This window comes from Mastigoproctus giganteus, chromosome 10 (genome assembly GCF_048544385.1).
Source record: "Mastigoproctus giganteus isolate SK-2022 chromosome 10, ASM4854438v1, whole genome shotgun sequence".
Lineage (NCBI taxonomy): Eukaryota > Metazoa > Arthropoda > Arachnida > Uropygi > Thelyphonidae > Mastigoproctus > Mastigoproctus giganteus.
The window spans coordinates 204,275,657-204,293,251 of record NC_143584.1 but is presented as its reverse complement, the minus strand read 5'-3'; the positions used below and the strand labels follow the sequence as shown (position 1 = coordinate 204,293,251).

Below are 17,595 nucleotides of genomic sequence, written 5' to 3'. Positions count from 1 at the left end.
AAATGCACAGCTTGCATGATGTTTGTGGAGCATTCAGGTACGGGACATGATATTGCCATGGGGGATGTCTTTGTGTGTGCGCGCGATGCAAGGAGTGTATCGAAATCAGGCAACAACTCAGCGTTCTTATGGGCCTATATGAGAGCTTGAAGGACAGGGTGAATGCCCTCGAAGGAACTAAATTGAGGGGCCCATCAAGCTCTCAGCTGCCCACATCAACGCCAGAGCTTGCACTTGGTCATCGTGAAACACAGCGGCAACCCCCAAGGCAGAATGCGCTGGTCCCAAAAGAACTAGCAGTTGTTGGTGACTCTATTGTCAGGGAAACGGGGAACATGCTTTGTAAAAAGGATAGGTGGAACAGGACCAGGGTATGTCTGCCAGGGGCAAAGGTTGATGACGTTGTAGAGCAGATATCATCTTTTAAGGGCACAAAAGGTGATATAGTTGTACACGTTGGCACTAATGATATCAAGAGTAGGAGACCGGCAGAATTGATTAACAAGTACAGGTCACTGTTGAAAAAAAGCCGTAAAATAGGGTTGAATTTGAAAGTGTCTGCAATTCTGCCCAGACACGATAGGAGGGAGTATATGATGAGAGCCTTGTCGATCAATTCAGCCCTGGAAAGATTGTGCAAGGCTCAAGGGGTAGAATTTTTTTCGGCCTGGACTGTACTTGTTAACAGGAGAGATTGCTTCTACAGGGATGGGATACACTTAAATAGAAAAGGTGCAAGAATATTTGCTGATGCTATCAAGGCAGTGTTAGGTGGGTCGGAAAACTGCTAGCTTGGGGGGAGACAAAGACGAATAGATTAACAGTAGCCACTGGCAGAGGTGAAAGAGATTCTTGCACTGCTTCTATTGGAATGAGCAGAAGCCTGAAAAACAAGATGCAGGATATTTCAGAGAGTGCTGGGAGTCATTGCGGTACAAGTAAACACATGGGTTGTGTTAGGGTAGCTAAGAATAGAAATAGGTGCATGTATACTTGCGTGTACACCAATGCTAGGAGTTTAGTAAATAAATTTGATGAATTTGAGGTATTGCTCAAAACATCAAAGGCAGATATTGTTGGGATATCAGAGACGTGGTGTCACAGAGATATAAGGAATGCAGAACTGGAATTTGGGGAGTACAACGTCTACAGAAAGGATAGACTGGATAGGAAGGGAGGAGGGGTTATGCTATTAGTTAAGAAATACATAAAATCCAAGGAAGTGAAGCCAGTGGATATTGCTGGACAGTGCAGTGTCGAGTCAGTTTGGTGTGACATAAGCATTGGAAGATCAAAATTGAGAGTAGGAGTGTGCTATAGGCCTAATGACTCTGATGAGTATAATAAGAAACTGTACAGGGAAATAGAGTGGGCCAGTAAATCAGAGTCTTATAATGGGAGATTTTAATTTCCCAGATATTGACTGGAATTTGGGGGCTGGTCACTCACACACTAGCAAGGCTTTTGTGGATTTATTGGATGATTGTTTTCTACATCAGCATGTTCGGGAGGTAACTAGAGGGAGGAATACCCTTGATTTGATTATCAGCAGTGATTCTTCATGCATTAAGAATCTGCAGATAAATGAACCACTAGGGGGCAGTGATCACAGTGTGCTGAAGTGGGATTTACTCAAAGAGGCAACTACCATTAGGGGTAAAGGGAAGGGTTATTGCTTTCGTAAAGGCGACTACGATGGACTGAGACAGTATTTAAATTCAATACAGTGGGACCAACTGATGATGTTACCAACAGCAAATGCAAAATGGGAAGCATTCAAAGAACTTATCTTGGAAGCTACTAGGCTTTACATACCAACTAAGAAATATTGTTCAAGGTTTAGGCCTAAATGGATGTCAGATGAACTGATGAGGCATATGGCAGAAAAGAGTGTGTGTGGTATGGTTGTTTATTGGTGCATTAGCTGCTATGGCTATAGTGCGCCTAATCGTAGTTATATCAGAAAATAATTAAGAATGTAGCAATTCAAATTCATTCCAGTTCTGAAAGCTATTCATAAAAGATTATACACTCTAATTTGTTTCAGAAAGCAAAAAAGTTCCTTAATATTTGCCTCCTCTCCTATGTAGTGTCAATGGTTCTTGAAGATTAGCCAGATTTTGAAGTGTTGAAGTACGATGAGGTTGATAGTGTGGACAGTCAATCAAAATATGTTTGACTTTTAGATGTTCAGAGCAGTGTGAACACTGAGGAGGATCATTGCCGGTGAGTAAATGGAGGTGAGTCAGATGGGTATGCCCTATTCTTATCCGTGCGAGTACCACTTCTTCTCGCCGAACTAGTTTGAGTGCATGAGTGCCATAATTTTGGGTCCTGTTTCAATTGAAAAAGTTTGTTATTTGTTTCTTTATGCCATAGCTCTGTCCACTGTGCATGGTAAGCTGTTTGAATTATGATATTATAATCAGATGCTGGAATGAAGACAGAGGTTAAGTCTAAGGTTGATGGATTTTTAGCAGATATATCAGCTAGTTCATTTCCTTTTATGCCTGAATGTGCCGGAATCCAGCAAAACTTCACTAGTTGTTGACTGTGATCAATTCGCAATAGCAAACTCCTGATTTTCATTAAAATATGATTCTTTTGAGAGGGATTCTGCATTGCTCTAATTGAGCTGAGAGACTCAGTGTAAACTATATATTTTGCAGATGGGTGTAGAGTCAAATTTTCTAGAGCTAATTGTATTGCATACAGTTCTGCTGAAAAGTTGGAAGAGAAGCTGATATGACAGGTGGAAGAGAAGCTGATATGACAGCCGATGGAAACACTGCTGCTGCTCCAACAGTTGAAAGAGATTTAGAACCATCCGTATATACCGGCAAGAAGTCAGCACAGCTTTGAAGATGGCTAGCATGGAGTTGTTGCACATTCAGTGTCGGTAGGCGATTCTTTCCCCATTGTAGAAAATAAGTATCACAGGTCAGTTGAGGAAAGGGGGTCCACGGTGGATGAGAGTAATTCTTTATCTGTTGCCTATTGTGAAGACGAACATTCCAGTTCTGTGATATTTCAAGGAGCTGTAGGCCAGCTGGTCAGATTTTACTTGGTTTATTTCTATAGAGATTAACTAGTGGTTGATTAAAAAGGTATGGCTGAATAGGGTGCAAAGAGCAAGTCTGTATTTTGGCTACATATTTAAGTAACAGCATTTTTCTGCGGAGATGCAGAGGGGGCTCGTGAGCTTCAATGTATAGACTATGAGTTGGAGAAGTCCTATATGCACCAATTGCAATCGGCAGTGCACTATGTTGAATAAGATCCAGCCAGCGTAGTACACTCCTTCGGGAAGAATCATAAACTGGAGCACCATAATCTAAACGGGATCTGATCAATGCTCTACATAAGAGCAGCAAAGTTGTACGGTCTGCTCCCCAAGAATGGGCAGATAAAGCTCTTAGCATGTTTATCTTTTTGAGACAGGTAGTACGTAATAATTTAACATGCTCAAAGAAGTTCAGCTTATTGTCCAGGATTAGTCCCAAGAATCTGATATTGCTGGCAATCGGAATGGTGGTATTTGATATCCGAAGTTCAGGATCCGTATGCAGTTTGCGTTGATTGCAAAAGTGGATCGCAACTGTTTTCTGTTGGGAAAGACGATATCCATTGAGCTCAGCCCACTTTTGTACTTTATTGAGAGACATCTGCAATTGCCTTTCAATAGATCTCATATTCTGTGAATGGCAAGAAAGAGAGAGATCGTCAGCGTAAAGGTACGCCTCTACAGTATTTGGGAGTTCTTTTGTGATAGAATCAATTCTGAGGGCAAACAGGGTTGCACTCAAAACTGACCCTTGTGGCACTCCTTCTTCTTGCAAGAATGTAGTAGAAAGGGAATTTTGATATCGCACCTGGAAAGATCTGCTCTTGAGGAAGTTCCTAATGAATATAGGCAGGTTGCCACGGAGCCCATGATTATGGAGATCACGGAGAATTCCATAACGCAAGGTAGTATCAAATGCCTTCTGTATATCTATGGAGACCATAACTAGGTGTTCGTTTTTAACAAAGGCATTGCGAATTTCGGATTCAGCCTTGATCATCAGATCAAAGGAGGACCTGTTTTGGCGGAAGCCATGCTGACTATTACTTAGTAGATGTTCGCTTTCAATGATCCAAGTGAGTCGACTGTGGATCATTTTTTCAAGAATTTTACCTAGGCAACTGGACAGAGAAATTGGTCTGTAACTATTAGGATTGGTGGGGTCTTTTCCAGGTTTCAAAAAGGCCAGAAGTGTAGCATGGTGCCAAGAATTGGGATAAACATTTCCCAGGAAGATTCGGTTAAAGAAGGCTAGCAGCATGTGTAAGTTTTTCTCATCAAGGTGCTGTAACATAACATAATATATCCCATCTGGCCCAGCGGCACTGTTGCGTGTTGTTTTGATGGCTTGCATAAGTTCACAGTATTGGAGCGGTTGGTTATATGGAAGTAGCAGTGAAGTTCGAAAGTTGTGTCTCTGTTCTATGGTGGTCTTCGTTTTCTGAAATTCCGGAGTGTAGGTGGAAGCAGCTGAGACGTGAGCAAAAGTTTTGCCTAAGGCATTTGCTATATCCAGAGGAGCAGAGACGTCTAGACCATTGCAAGAGAGAATTGGGGAAGGAACAGTTGGAAACTTCCCGGAAAGCTGCCTAATTTTCTTCCATATTAATCGTGGGTTCGTGTTTCTATTGCTAGTCGATGCAAACCGAGTCCAAGAATCTTTCTTGGCTTGTCTTTGAATGAGACTAGCTTTTGCCTTTAGTTTCTTGTATTTAATAAGATTAACTGTAGTTCGAGTTCGACGAAATAAATTCCATGCTTTATTTTGTTCTTTCTTCGCTTTTGTGCATTCCTCATTCCACCAACAGTTGAAATGGCGTCGAGTCTTTGAACTTGATATTGGAATTGAGCTTCTAGCTGCAAATAAAAGGCAGGAAGTGATATAATCGGTAACTTCATCTATGGAATGTAGTTGTATAATTTTTTTGTCCAGTGTGATTGCTGACTGAAATTTGTCCCAATTAGCTTTAGAGAATTTCCATTTCCTGCAGGGTTCACCTAATGGTGGTTGTGTAGTCATCAGATTACAAACAATTGGAAAATGATCGCTGCCCATGGGATTATCCAGAGCGGACCATTGCATGACTGAAAACAGTATTGGGGAGCAAATCGATAGGTCAATGGCAGAAGTCTGTCCATTAGGTAACTGTATGTGGGTGTGCGAACCACTGTTAAGAAGAGTGAGGTTTTCTTTATCCAGTAAAGTTTCGATCAGTCGGCCGCGTCTGTCTAATTTAGATGATCCCCATAAAGGGTGGTGGCCATTGAAATCCCCTAGCAGGCAGATAGGGAAGGATAGCTGTAATAAAAGTTCTTTAAGATCATTATAAGAGTAAGTATGATTTGGTGGGAGATAAACTGAGACTAGAGTTAAAGCAGTCTGAGTAATCAGACGCACAGCGACAGCTTCGATTTGGGTTTGGAGAGTGATTTGCCTAGCTGGAATCCTTGTGTTAATTAAGATAGCTACACCACCGCGAGCAGAATTGGATGTATTCCGATCTAGTCGATAGACTGAGTAGTTTTTTATGGAAATGGAAATTTGAGGAGTTAAATAGGTTTCTTGCAGGCAGAAACCAGCTGGAGAGTAGCGGTTAATTAAGTAATGAATGTCGTCAATGTTGCCACGAAAGCCTCTGCAATTCCATTGCAAGATGTTAGGCATTACTTGAATTTAGAAGAAGAAGCTGTACCTGACGTGGCTGTCTTATGGCGTTCTGGCTTTGGTTTGTCTCTTTTTGGAAATGTAGGGCGACCTGTGTCCATATCTTCTTCTTCTTCTACAAATATTTCAAGAACCAGATCTTCCTGTTTGGATGAATACTCTGAATGCATCGATGTGTCCTGAATAATCTTTTTTGTAGATGAATTAGGATTATTTGAAGTAGTAGCAATCACTGGTGGAGGAGGAGATTTTGCTGGAATCTTAAGAGGCATATTACTGGCTTGGTCTGAGTGCTTCAGGGTATTGGACTCTTGCTGAGAGAGGACAGCTCGAGCCCAGTCGGAGATTGATATGTTATGTGGAATGGTAACATCAGTTTGCGTGGCTATTGTCTCATATTTTTTTGCGATACTGGCATAGGTACGGTTATGTATACCTGGGTGCAACTAATTTTCTTGCTTCCTGATAACTAACTTTATTTTCAACTTTATATTGCACAATTTTTTTCTCTGTTTTCCATCTCTCACATGTCTTAGAGTAGGCTGGATGGTTGCCTTTGCAGTTGGGACAGATCATTTCTTTCACTGAACAATCACTCTGAATGTGATCAGAGGATCCACAGTTGGGACAAACTGGGTTGCTTCTGCATGTCATTTGAGAGTGGCCATACTTTTGGCATTTATAACATCTCAACGGATTGGGTATGAAAGGACGAGTGCGGCAAAGAAGATATCCTGCTTTTACTGATGAGGGCAGATTTGGACTGTTAAAGGTGAGGATTATATTTCTGGTAGGTATCAGTATATTGTCTCTTTTGACCATAATTCTTTTTACAGCGATTACATTTTGTTCCTTAAGTTCTTTAATTTCTTCCTCCGTCACATTCATCAGGTCCCAACTAGATATTACACACTTTGATGTATTCAGGGTTGCATGTGGAGTTACGTTAACTGGAATACCAGCAAAATTTGTCATTTTTAGTAGTTTTTCAGAATGCCTGTGGTTTAGAGTATCAACAAGTAAGTCCCCTGATTGCAGTCTCTTAACCGTCTTGGGAGACCCTGCAATACTTTCCAGATGTTTTTGGATTAGAAAAGGGGATAGCTTACTGAGAGGCTGTTCTGATAGTGAGTGCATTATTAAAAATGCTGGTAAGTCTGTCACCGAGGGATTTGTTTTCAACCTCTTTGCTTGTGACGAATCATGTTTATGTTCGGTATCTGGCCGACAGCTTGTCGACTCTATAGTTGGAAACATATTTTTTTCCATGTTGGTTCCTCTTAGCCCCTGGCAGATGAACTTTTCTGCCAAGGTTACCGGCCCCGCCACGGGGAGGCAGGAGCAGTGCCTGGTGTGACCAAACGAAGTTAGTAGTGATTAGTCTATTAAATATGAAAAAAGAAAGGTTACTTTCCTTTCTTGCTCTCGATCAGTACTTTTGAAAAAAAGAGCTGCTATTAAATAAAAGGATTTATTAAGGAGAAGAACGTAAAAGAGAACTAGAATTCACCTTTTGAGAATCGCAGTGAAAGCACAGAGAAATCGCTCAGTCACAATCGCTTGGCACCCGGGGCCTAGCAGAGAAGAAACATGCATGGGATACATACAAATTAACACATGACACAGAAGCTTATGATAGATACAAGTTGATCTGTAACCAAGTTACAAAGGAGGTTAGGCAGGCGAAGGCAGATTATGAGAAATCTTTGGCAAGGGATGCAAAGAAAAACAGCAAAGAGTTCTTTACTTATGTAAACTCTAGAAGGAAGGGGATGAATCAGATTGGTCCATTTGATATCGATGCGTCAACTGTTGATGATCCTGCTCAGGTAGCTAACAAACTAAATGAATATTTTGCATCGACATTCACACATGAGGAGTTATTTAGCGAGGGGAAAGCCAGAGGTGTATTCAACTCTAGCAGTAAGCTAGAAAATCTTGTAATAACTGAGAGTAAAGTGGAGGAGAAATTGTTGAAGATAAAACACAAGAAAGGCACCCGGGGTGGATGGGATCTATCCAGTTATATTAAAGGAGGCAGCAGAGGAAGTAAGCAAACCCTTAGCCATAATTATGAGAGCTTCCTTGGACTCAGGGGAGGTACCCACAGACTGGAGATGTGCAAATGTGACCCCAATTCACAAAGGAGGATCAAAGACTCACACAAGTAATTATAGACCTGTGAGTTTAACTTCTGTTCCAGGAAAATTAATGGAGGCACTAGATAAAGAAGCACTGTAGGATCATTTAGACAAGACTTCAGTTATAGCTCGGCCACAGCATGGTTTTGTTAAGGGGAAGTCTTGCCTGACCAATTTGACTGGATACTATGATGCAGTCACAAAAGAACTGGATGCAGGGAATAACTTTGATATTATATACTTGGATCTTAGAAAGGCTTTTGATACTGTTGCCCATGGAAGACTGCTGCACAAATTGGAGCAGTGTGACATTGGAGGCAAATTGCTGCTGTGGATAAAGGGTGGCTGAGGGGGAGAAGACAGAGAGTGGTAATCAATGGACACTGCTCATCGTGGACTAATGTTATTAGTGGAGTCCCTCAGGACTCAGTGTTGGGTCCATTATTGTTTTCTGTATTCATAAATGATATTGATGATGGTATATCAAACTTAATGTCCAAGTTTGCAGACGATACAAAGGTAGGCAGGGTTGTCAAGGACACTACTGACACTATGCTGCTGCAACAGGATCTGGAAAGGTTGAGCAGATGGGCTGAGAGGTGGCAAATGAAGTTTAACATTGACAAATGTAAAGTACTACATATGGGAAACAGCAACCACAGAGCAACGTATCAACTCTGTGGTACTACACTGACAGTGGTAGAGAATGAAAGGGACCTGGGGGTGGTTGTGCAGGCAGATATGAAGTTCTCTGAGCAGTGCAGACGAGCTGCAAGAGTAGCTCATGGTGTATTGTCAATGATATATAGGAATTTGTCTAGCAGGGATAAGGAGGTGATTATTCCATTGTATAAGGCAATGGTCAGGCCTCACCTAGAGTACTGTATGCAGGTCTGGAGGCCTCATTTCAAGAAGGATGTAGAGCTGCTGGAACGAGTACAGAGAAGACAAGATTAGTGAATGGAACAAAGGGGTGCTCTTATGAAGAAAGGCTTAAGTTTTGCAAATTACAGTGTCTGGAGACTAGGCACCAGCGAGGTGATCTGATAGAGGTGTATAAAGCCTTGAATGGTTTGAGCATGCTCAATGCTGATGGGATTCTTCCTCTCGCTCAGAATAATCACCTGAGAGGGCATAAATTCAAATTGAGGAAAGACAGATCTAGGATAGACGTGAGGAAATTTGCCTTTAGCCAGCGGTTGGTTGGTTGGTGGAACAGACTTCCATCCCTTGTCGTGGAAGTTGATAGCCTAAATAAGTTTAAGGCTCAGCTGGACAGGTATTTTGAACGAACAGAGGGGTGAAGTGGAAGTGGTTTCTTTTTTTTTTTTTTTTTTTTGGCTGATGCTGCATAAGCTTGCTTTCTTGCATCAAATGCCTCTGCTAATGCTAATGCTAATGCTTTAGCCAGCGGGTGGTTAATTGCTGGAACACACTTCCAGCTGTCGTTGTGGAAGTTGATAGGTTAAATAAATTTAAGAAGGAACTGGACAAACATTTAGAGAGAATTGTTTTGTTAATTTTTTTTTTTTCTGATGCTGCATAAGCTCATACACTTGCTTTCTTGCATCACATGCCACTACTACTACTTGTCAAAAAAAAAAGAAATAAACAAATATGCAAAATATAAAAACAAATAAAAAATAATTATAGAAGAAAAAAAAAAAAAAAAACACGTATGTTGTCAGCCGCAACTATCTACGGAGTTAACAACTTATTCTAGTAATTAATTCTTTGGCTAAAAGAAAACTTAGAACAATGCAGTATATATCTTTTTCCTTGTAATTTTAATTAGCATTAGCATTAGCATTTAGCATTAGTAGAGGCATATGATGCAAGAAAGCAAGCTTATTCAGCATCAGCCAAAAAAAAAAAAAAAAAAAAAACCCCACTCCCATCTCACCCCTCCGTTCGTTCGAAATACCTGTCCAGTTGAGCCTTAAATTTGTTTAGGCTATCAACTTCAACAACAAGTGATGGAAGTCGGTTCCACCAACCAACCACCCGCAAATATTCATGGCCTCTAGTTCTGGAATCATTTGTAACAGTGAAATTTTGCCTTCATTCATTTTACTATCCTGTCTCAGAGTCTTATAGACCTCAATCACAACTCCTTTAACGTGCCTAGTTACCAAGCTCTGCAGCTCCTAGTACAGAGGTAATAAGGATAGCTATTCACTAGCATGCTAAGATGATGTAATAAGGATCATTTAACCTAAGTGGTCACTTGTGGCAAACACTCCACCATTTGACTAGTATTCCAAAATTTTTAGATAGTTATACTGTGCTTGTGAACGAACTTTTCAAATTTTTTCTTTTCTTTTTAATGAGATATGGGTGCAGGTGGTATTCATGGCAAGGAAACTATGTTGAACTGTTTAAACTGTATGCACCCTGTGATTAATATGCCTGTTTTTAAAGATGAAAAATCCTGAGCTTCCAGGGAGAAAAACCATGCAGCTTTTATCAGAGACCAACTAATTTGGCCACAATGTGAAAAAATTCCATGAAAGTCCAACATATCCAGATGGGACTCAAAACCCAAGCCTTCTCCAAATAATGTTAAAAAAAACAGTTATCACAACCACTGTGCAAGTCAAGGACCATCAGAGTATGAATGAAAGATTCTATAAGTCTTGAAAAGCTTGAATTGTGTAAAATAAAAATAAGATGAAAGTGATTTCCTGCTGATGTTTACAAAATGAAGTGAATGCAGGCAGAAGCAATTTGATGGCCAGTACAGGTAAATCAATTCAGAAAATTTACACTGCACAGTTACAAGCATTTGTACTTAACCATAAAACATTTAAAAAATTTTAAAAATAAGCATTTTTCTAGGTGACATATCATTAAACAATGAAGTTTATTTTATAACCCACTGAAACCAATAAAGAGAAAGACAGACAGACTAGTGACAGAATTTATATTACAAAACCAATGAATGAACTTTCTCTGAAGGGTACTGAGCAAGGTCTAAACATAATTGGCCATATTATTACAGAGAAATTTAAGGTTTATTTGTTTTATAGTTTCTTACATTAAACGGTGGGTGCTAGAAAGAATTTTTAAGCTTAATTACAAAAAAGTTACATGAGCAGACAGACTTCATCCATAAGGTATTTTTAAATTGGCTTTTTCAAAAGTTGCCAATTTTAAGATAGAATTTATTGCTGGTGCCAGTATTTCAGTGTGTCTCAAAAAAAGCACTCACAAAGTTAGAGCAGTGCTGGATAAACTTTTCTTGTGAAATACTGTTATACGAAGAATGGAGAATGAAAGTCTCTGCCTGTATTGCCAGCTAGATTAAAAAGAATGATTGCTCAATTATAATAACCCACTAGCTTCACTATACAGGCACTCATCGACTTACGTAATACTCAACTTCCATAAATTCGACTTAATGTAAGTTTTTGCAGGCTGGTGCAAACTTAAAAAAAAATCGTGGAAACGTATTTTGCATCCTGTAGGAATAAATGGAGGTACTGTGAAAATATCGCAATATGAACCCAATAACATGTTGCTTTTTTTTTGTAATTCGTTCCAAGACATTGGAAGTCAAAATTTTTGCTATATAACTAAGCTATTTATCTCTCTAAAAATTCATTTTTCTAATGGAGAGCTACCTTTTCATTGTTATCATACTTTCTGTTAAAGAATCAATTTTGAAAGCCTTTGTTGATATTTTTCTAAAGAAAATTTCTGGAGGTCACAACCATAAAACAAAAACAATTTGCACTTTCCAGTTTATTGGGCTTTTCTGTTAGTCTATTATAAATGGGTAGTAAACTCAATCTTACTGCATTTGCAATAATCGATAACGGGAATTATGTGGATTTTTAAGTTATTATGGTGAAATGTGTTCCCTTTCACCGAAATCTTCAATCATATAAAACACATAAATAAATTTTCAGAATCTTCTCTTCGTTCCTATTTCCTTATTACAATGATGAAGGGAAAGCAACCAATGGAAAGTGCAGGTGGTGGCAGTGCTAGGAAACGAAGAAAAATTGATTTAAAAATGAAAATGATTAAGAAGTAAGAAGCAGGACAACGTTTGTCATCTATTGCATGGGAATTAGGTCTCGCTGCTTCAACAGTGAATGCTATTTTAAAGGACAGTGCACATATAAAAGAAGATGTTAAAGGATCAATACATTTAAGGTCAACAATAATCACAAAATAGCATTCGGGTACTATTTCAAAGATGGAAAAACTATTAATATGGATGGAAAATCAGATTAAGAAGTGAGTGCCCCTGAGTCTAATGGCCATTCAAGCAAAAGCAACAAGTATTTATGAATGTATTATGGATAAGTACGGGGCAAACCACAAGTCAAGTTCATGGCAAGCAACAGGTGGTTTAATAATTTCAAGCATTGCGCTGGTTTCCACAATGTTAAAGTATGCAATGAAGTCGCCAGTGCTGATTCTGCAGCAGCTTGTTTGTTTGTTATTTGGTTTTTAGGAGCATTAGCAACTAAGACCATATTGCTCCGGGGATATGCGGTGGTCATTCCCTGACCTTTCCACATCCTTCGTATTTGGTGGTAACGGGCTCGAACCCCAGTCTAATCAAGAAGCGTGTGCTATGCACTGGCTGCTCCTGCCCACCTGGCTACGGAGGAGCCTCTTCTAAATTTTCACAGCCCTCAACCTCTGCAGTGAAGTACCTATCAGCTGGAGATGCTGATTCTGACAATGATGCTCGAAAGGTAAAACTTTCTGACGTTATGCCTGTCCTCTCCCTTTTTTTTGTAATTTTATAATTTTGAAATTTTTGTGATTGCACACTTTTGTAATTTTTCCTATGCATGAGATAAAAAAATTGAATAAATAATTCTATTTATATGTTCGTCAAACATTTCTTTTTGCTTCAATCAAATTCAGCAAGCACAGTTGCGAGTGCTACATAAGCATTTAGGGAAATTCTGACTTACGAAAAATTCAACTTACGTAGAGTTCCATGGAATGCAACCCTTATGTAAGTCGGGGAGTGCCTGTAAATATTCTTAAATCCAAATACATTATTTTAATAACAAATTTTTGTATCACTTGTAATATAATCATTATGTTGCATAATATTTAATCATGCATTCTTTTAATAAAATAATGTATTTTAATGCCTGTTTCAAGACCCACTCCTAGGAAAAATCAGTACATTTAGCAGCAATCATCTTAAAACATACATCTAAACAACAACAATGTTTGAATGTTCCAAGAATAATCTAACTTAAAGGAATTCAAATTATGATAAAAACTGATCCTATACAAATCATGATGTTTGTCCACACATAAACAAAATACGTAATGCTGTTTACCTTCAATTTCTGCACTTTACCCCTCAGTGATGAATGAGTACCGACATGTTGGAACAATGATGGTTTGTAATGAAGCCAAACCTGGTCCTTCCTCTTCTTACAGTCCTTCTGTAAAAGATTTATGAATTACTAGTAAAGTGCAAAAAGAACTCTGTGTGATTACATGTAAAAATACAACACAACTAGGCAAAATGTTTTGGATATCCTTATGTTTGCATGGCTTTTCCTTCTGAAGTTCTCAGAAAATGCTGCCTTTTTGATGTGTAAACATCTTTGGCAGCACCTACTAAATTTCGGACAGTAGTAAAATCAATTTGTCAAGATTTTGCGATGCAGAAATGACATCAAATGACGTCATTTCCGTTTCATAACAAAGAAAAACGGAGTCGGGAGAGGAGATCGCACAAGGATTGTGGGAGGTGATTTGGATGAGCTCAGAGCTGGCATAAACCAGCTGGTTGTGGAAAAACATTTATGATTCGGAGCATACCACTTAGGTGGCTAATTACTGCCACACATGGCAGAAACCTTTTGATAACCAGAGAAATGGATATCTTGAGGGCGGTGATCTTGGATGTGCTCAGAGCTGGCATAAACCAGCTCTGATCACATCCAAGATCATTACATTACGCATGCTTCACACTTACCAGTTGAAGCACATGTAATGTAGGCATTAGAGTACTCATCTGTATTACTGAAGCAGTTGTATATCTCCATCAAGAAACAAATCATAATTGGTTTTCTGCAACCAGCTGGGTTGGTCAAGAATATTTGAATCGGTTTGCGATTGGATGATAACAGACTCCAAATTACATGCATGAACAGAATCTTTTGCTTTTCACTGGCCATTCTCATTAAGATGCAGAAGTCCTTGTTGGTCATCAAGTTTCCGTGTTTCTTTGTAATTGTGCTGAGTGGGTTGAGTGCAGCGAGCTTTAGATCCTCATTCATCTCGCTGTTTGGATGATTGTAAAAGTTTCAAAAGGGGGTCTTCTTCTCGCAGTCGTGTTACAAGGCTATGCAGGTCATTACCGTATGCTTCATCAGGGTCACCGTCGTCATTGTCTTACTTATTTCAATAATTTTGCAAATGTCCAAGTCCATTACATTACATACAATTTACGATCTAGTATAGGCTCTTCGTTGTCCTTGTAGATCTTGACATATTTCATCTTTGACAGTATCTCTGTTTCCTCATTGTGAAATAGAATGTGCAGCATTACCATCTCATGCTTGTGCTCATTGAGATCCTGAGCACAAGTCAGTTTCAATAGCATATTATGCATGGATACTGTCATTTCTTGCAGATCTCGTTAGCGCTGCATGTGTAATTTGTGACAAAGCATGACAGAGTAACATGATTAACATGACAGTATGATTGTAACAATACAAATACTTGTATTGTTGCAATCATACTATTGAACAAATGGCTACAATCAAATGGGTAATCAGGCTATTGGCCTAACCTCTTCCAAACGTTGATTTGGCAGAGTAAGCAGTGGCGTGTGTATCCTATTTATCACTAACATTGATTCTGTAGCGTAAGTAGTGAGCATGAGCATAAATTACATAGTTCATGATTTCAGTTCTAGGTGTTCAAAATTTATCAGGTGTTGCCAAAGATGTTTACACATAAAACATGTTTCGTGCGTACAGGGTACACACCCGATTTTTTTTTTTTTATTATCTCAAAACACAGCACAATGCCAACATGAAAAAAAACTTACTATATTTCAATAAGTTATATGATTCACAAAATAAAATACTACATTTGTAAAATTCATTAGAAATGTTGGCAATCAATTCATTTATTCCTGGTCAGGTCAATGACAATCAAGTTCCAGGATCATTTTTTTTTTCTCACTACTGAATGAGTCGCCTAACATTCTTGTTAGAATTGTATGAAAATGTATTGTGACTAGTTGTGTTTTCCAAAAACAGTGTTTCAACTGTATTCTTAAGGTTAAGTAAAAATTTATGGAATTTTGTGGAAATTTGTATCAAGTTTTCAGTGAAACTGAACAGGTATGCCATTTCTATTTAACGAGTTGAAGACAGTTTATAGTCAGGATACAATATTGAGACCAAGTGTTTTGAGTGGGCTACAAAATCTACAGAATGAGAATGGACATGAATCATGAGTATCTTAAATGCATCAAGTTAAAAAATGTTCAAAAATGTGGAAAACAAGAAAGTTGATTCACTCTAACTAATTATATTTAACATTCAGAATGATACCAACTGAGCTGAATTTGAACAATGCAACTGTTAGGTTGATCATAACTGAAATTCTGAACATGAGAAAAGCATATATCAAGAATAAAGACAGTCACAAGAAAATCTAAGCAACGAACAAAATGAGATTCTGGTCTGTTTGAACTTGATCTTTGTTTCCTTGCTTCCAAGAATGAAAATATCAATTGGTATCAGCAAATTGTATGTATCCGATGACTGATTTGCTTGTTTTCCTAGATAAAAAACCCAGGTGTGCACAAACCCCTCCTGAGCAAAATTAACTTGACTATGGCGTGAAAAAGCCTATAAAAATTCCACAGTTGGCAACTTTTTACTTTTAAAAAAGCTGGAGATCAGGATTTGTAAGCAGGAGGAAAACAGGTTGTTTCTGGGAGAAAATGAAAAAAAAAAAAAAAGCAGGAGATTATTTTATTTTAAAGTTCAAGTTGCACTAGATATTACATTTCACTGGCAAAATACACATATATTAAAATACAACCACATGGTTGTTTACCATAGAGTATGATTTTAAACATCATCTTACCTAACTTCTAACTATGGATTTCTATTCGGATATACTATTAGACATCACTTGATTTAGACTGCTTCAAGAAAGATACTATTAAACTGCCCTCTTCAGGAACATTTACAAAAAAAAAAAAAAAAAAAAATCATCTGTTAAATTTTAATCTTTCTTGTGCACTTGTTCACTTCCCCAACCAAGGGCCATTGTATATCAATTTTTTCTTCCTTCATAATAGTATTAATATTAGTATTAGCACAGTGATTTCAATTCCTTCTTTCTTCCTTCATAATAGCATTAATCTTAGTATTAGCACAGTGCAAGGAAGACAAGCTTTTGCTACACTGGCAAAAAAAATAAAAAATTATAAAAATAACAAAAAATAATAGTAATAAAAATAATAATAAAAACAAAATAATAATAAATAAAACAAAAATAATAAAAATATAAAGGAAGATTAATAAAAAGTATATAAGAAAATAAGACTAATTATATGCTCCTTCCTCATGCAGTAACTATCCAGTTGATGTTCGAATTTCTTCAAATTGTTAGCAACTACCAGTGGAAGTAACTTGTTTCTGTAATCAATAACACTCTGGCTAAAAGAAATCTTCCTATAATCCTGTGAACATCTCCTGTAATTTGAATTTATGATCCCTAGTTCTGGAATCCTTTATTAGCAATGAAAATTTCTCCTTCATTCATTTTACTATCCTCTCTGTAAGGCACTTGGTTGCTAAGCTCTGTAGCCCACATAATCAAAGTCTTTCCTCATATAGTCGCCCTTTTGCAGATCTATGTGGGTTGCCTATCACTGGACTCCTTCAAAAAGTTCAGTCTTTTTTAGAAGAGGTCTCCATACTTAGCATTAGTAAAGGCATATTATACAAGAAAGCAACTTATATAGCATCAGCCAAAAAAAAAACAAAAAAAAAACACACTTCTCATTTCACCCATCCACCTGCTCCAAATGTTTGTCTAGCTCTGCCTTGAACTTGGACACAGTATTCCAAGTGTGGTCTTACAATTGTCTTATATAGTGAGATTATTACTTCCCCATCTTTACAGTTCAATAAATCATCAAAAGAACACTATGTGCTTTCCTAGCCACCTGTTTACACTGCTCAGAGAAATTTATGTCTACCTATTGTTACTCTTAAATCTCTTTCTTCTACCGTTTTTAATTCACCTCCACTAAGTGTATAAATTACTTTAGAGTTGCTATTTCCAAAGTGTAAGACCACACATTTTGCTGCATTAAAACATAGTTGCCACCTTTCTGATCATCCCTGCAGCCTGTCCATGTCGCCTGACACTGATCATTAACAACTCTCCCAATCTTTATGTTGTCTGCAAATTTTGACATCATGCCATCTATCCTATTGGCAATGTCATTTATGAAAATCAGAAACAACGGGGGGGGGGGGGGGGGGGGGGGGGGGGGGGGGGGGGGGGGGGTGAAGAACCAATCCTTCGAGAACCCCACTTCTGACATTACATCAATCTGAAACATATCCATTAATCACACTCTCTGCCCTGCAGTCACCCTGCAATCCAGCTTAGAATCTTGCCAGTAATCTCAACAGGTTCCAGATTATAAAGTAAACTCTCATGACACAGTGAGTTAAATGTCTTGCTAAAATCCAAAT

At 38.3% G+C, this 17,595-nt stretch overlaps 1 protein-coding gene across 1 annotated transcript in view; it reads right to left on the bottom strand.

The window, feature by feature from the left end:
• The window catches only part of LOC150079798 (alpha-1,3-mannosyl-glycoprotein 4-beta-N-acetylglucosaminyltransferase B-like), a 186,539-nt gene that overhangs the window by 40,541 nt on the left and 128,403 nt on the right, over positions 1–17,595 (bottom strand). The window contains 1 exon segment of the mRNA XM_090382259.1: positions 13,189–13,296. Coding sequence (XP_090238385.1) covers positions 13,189–13,296 — 108 coding nt within the window.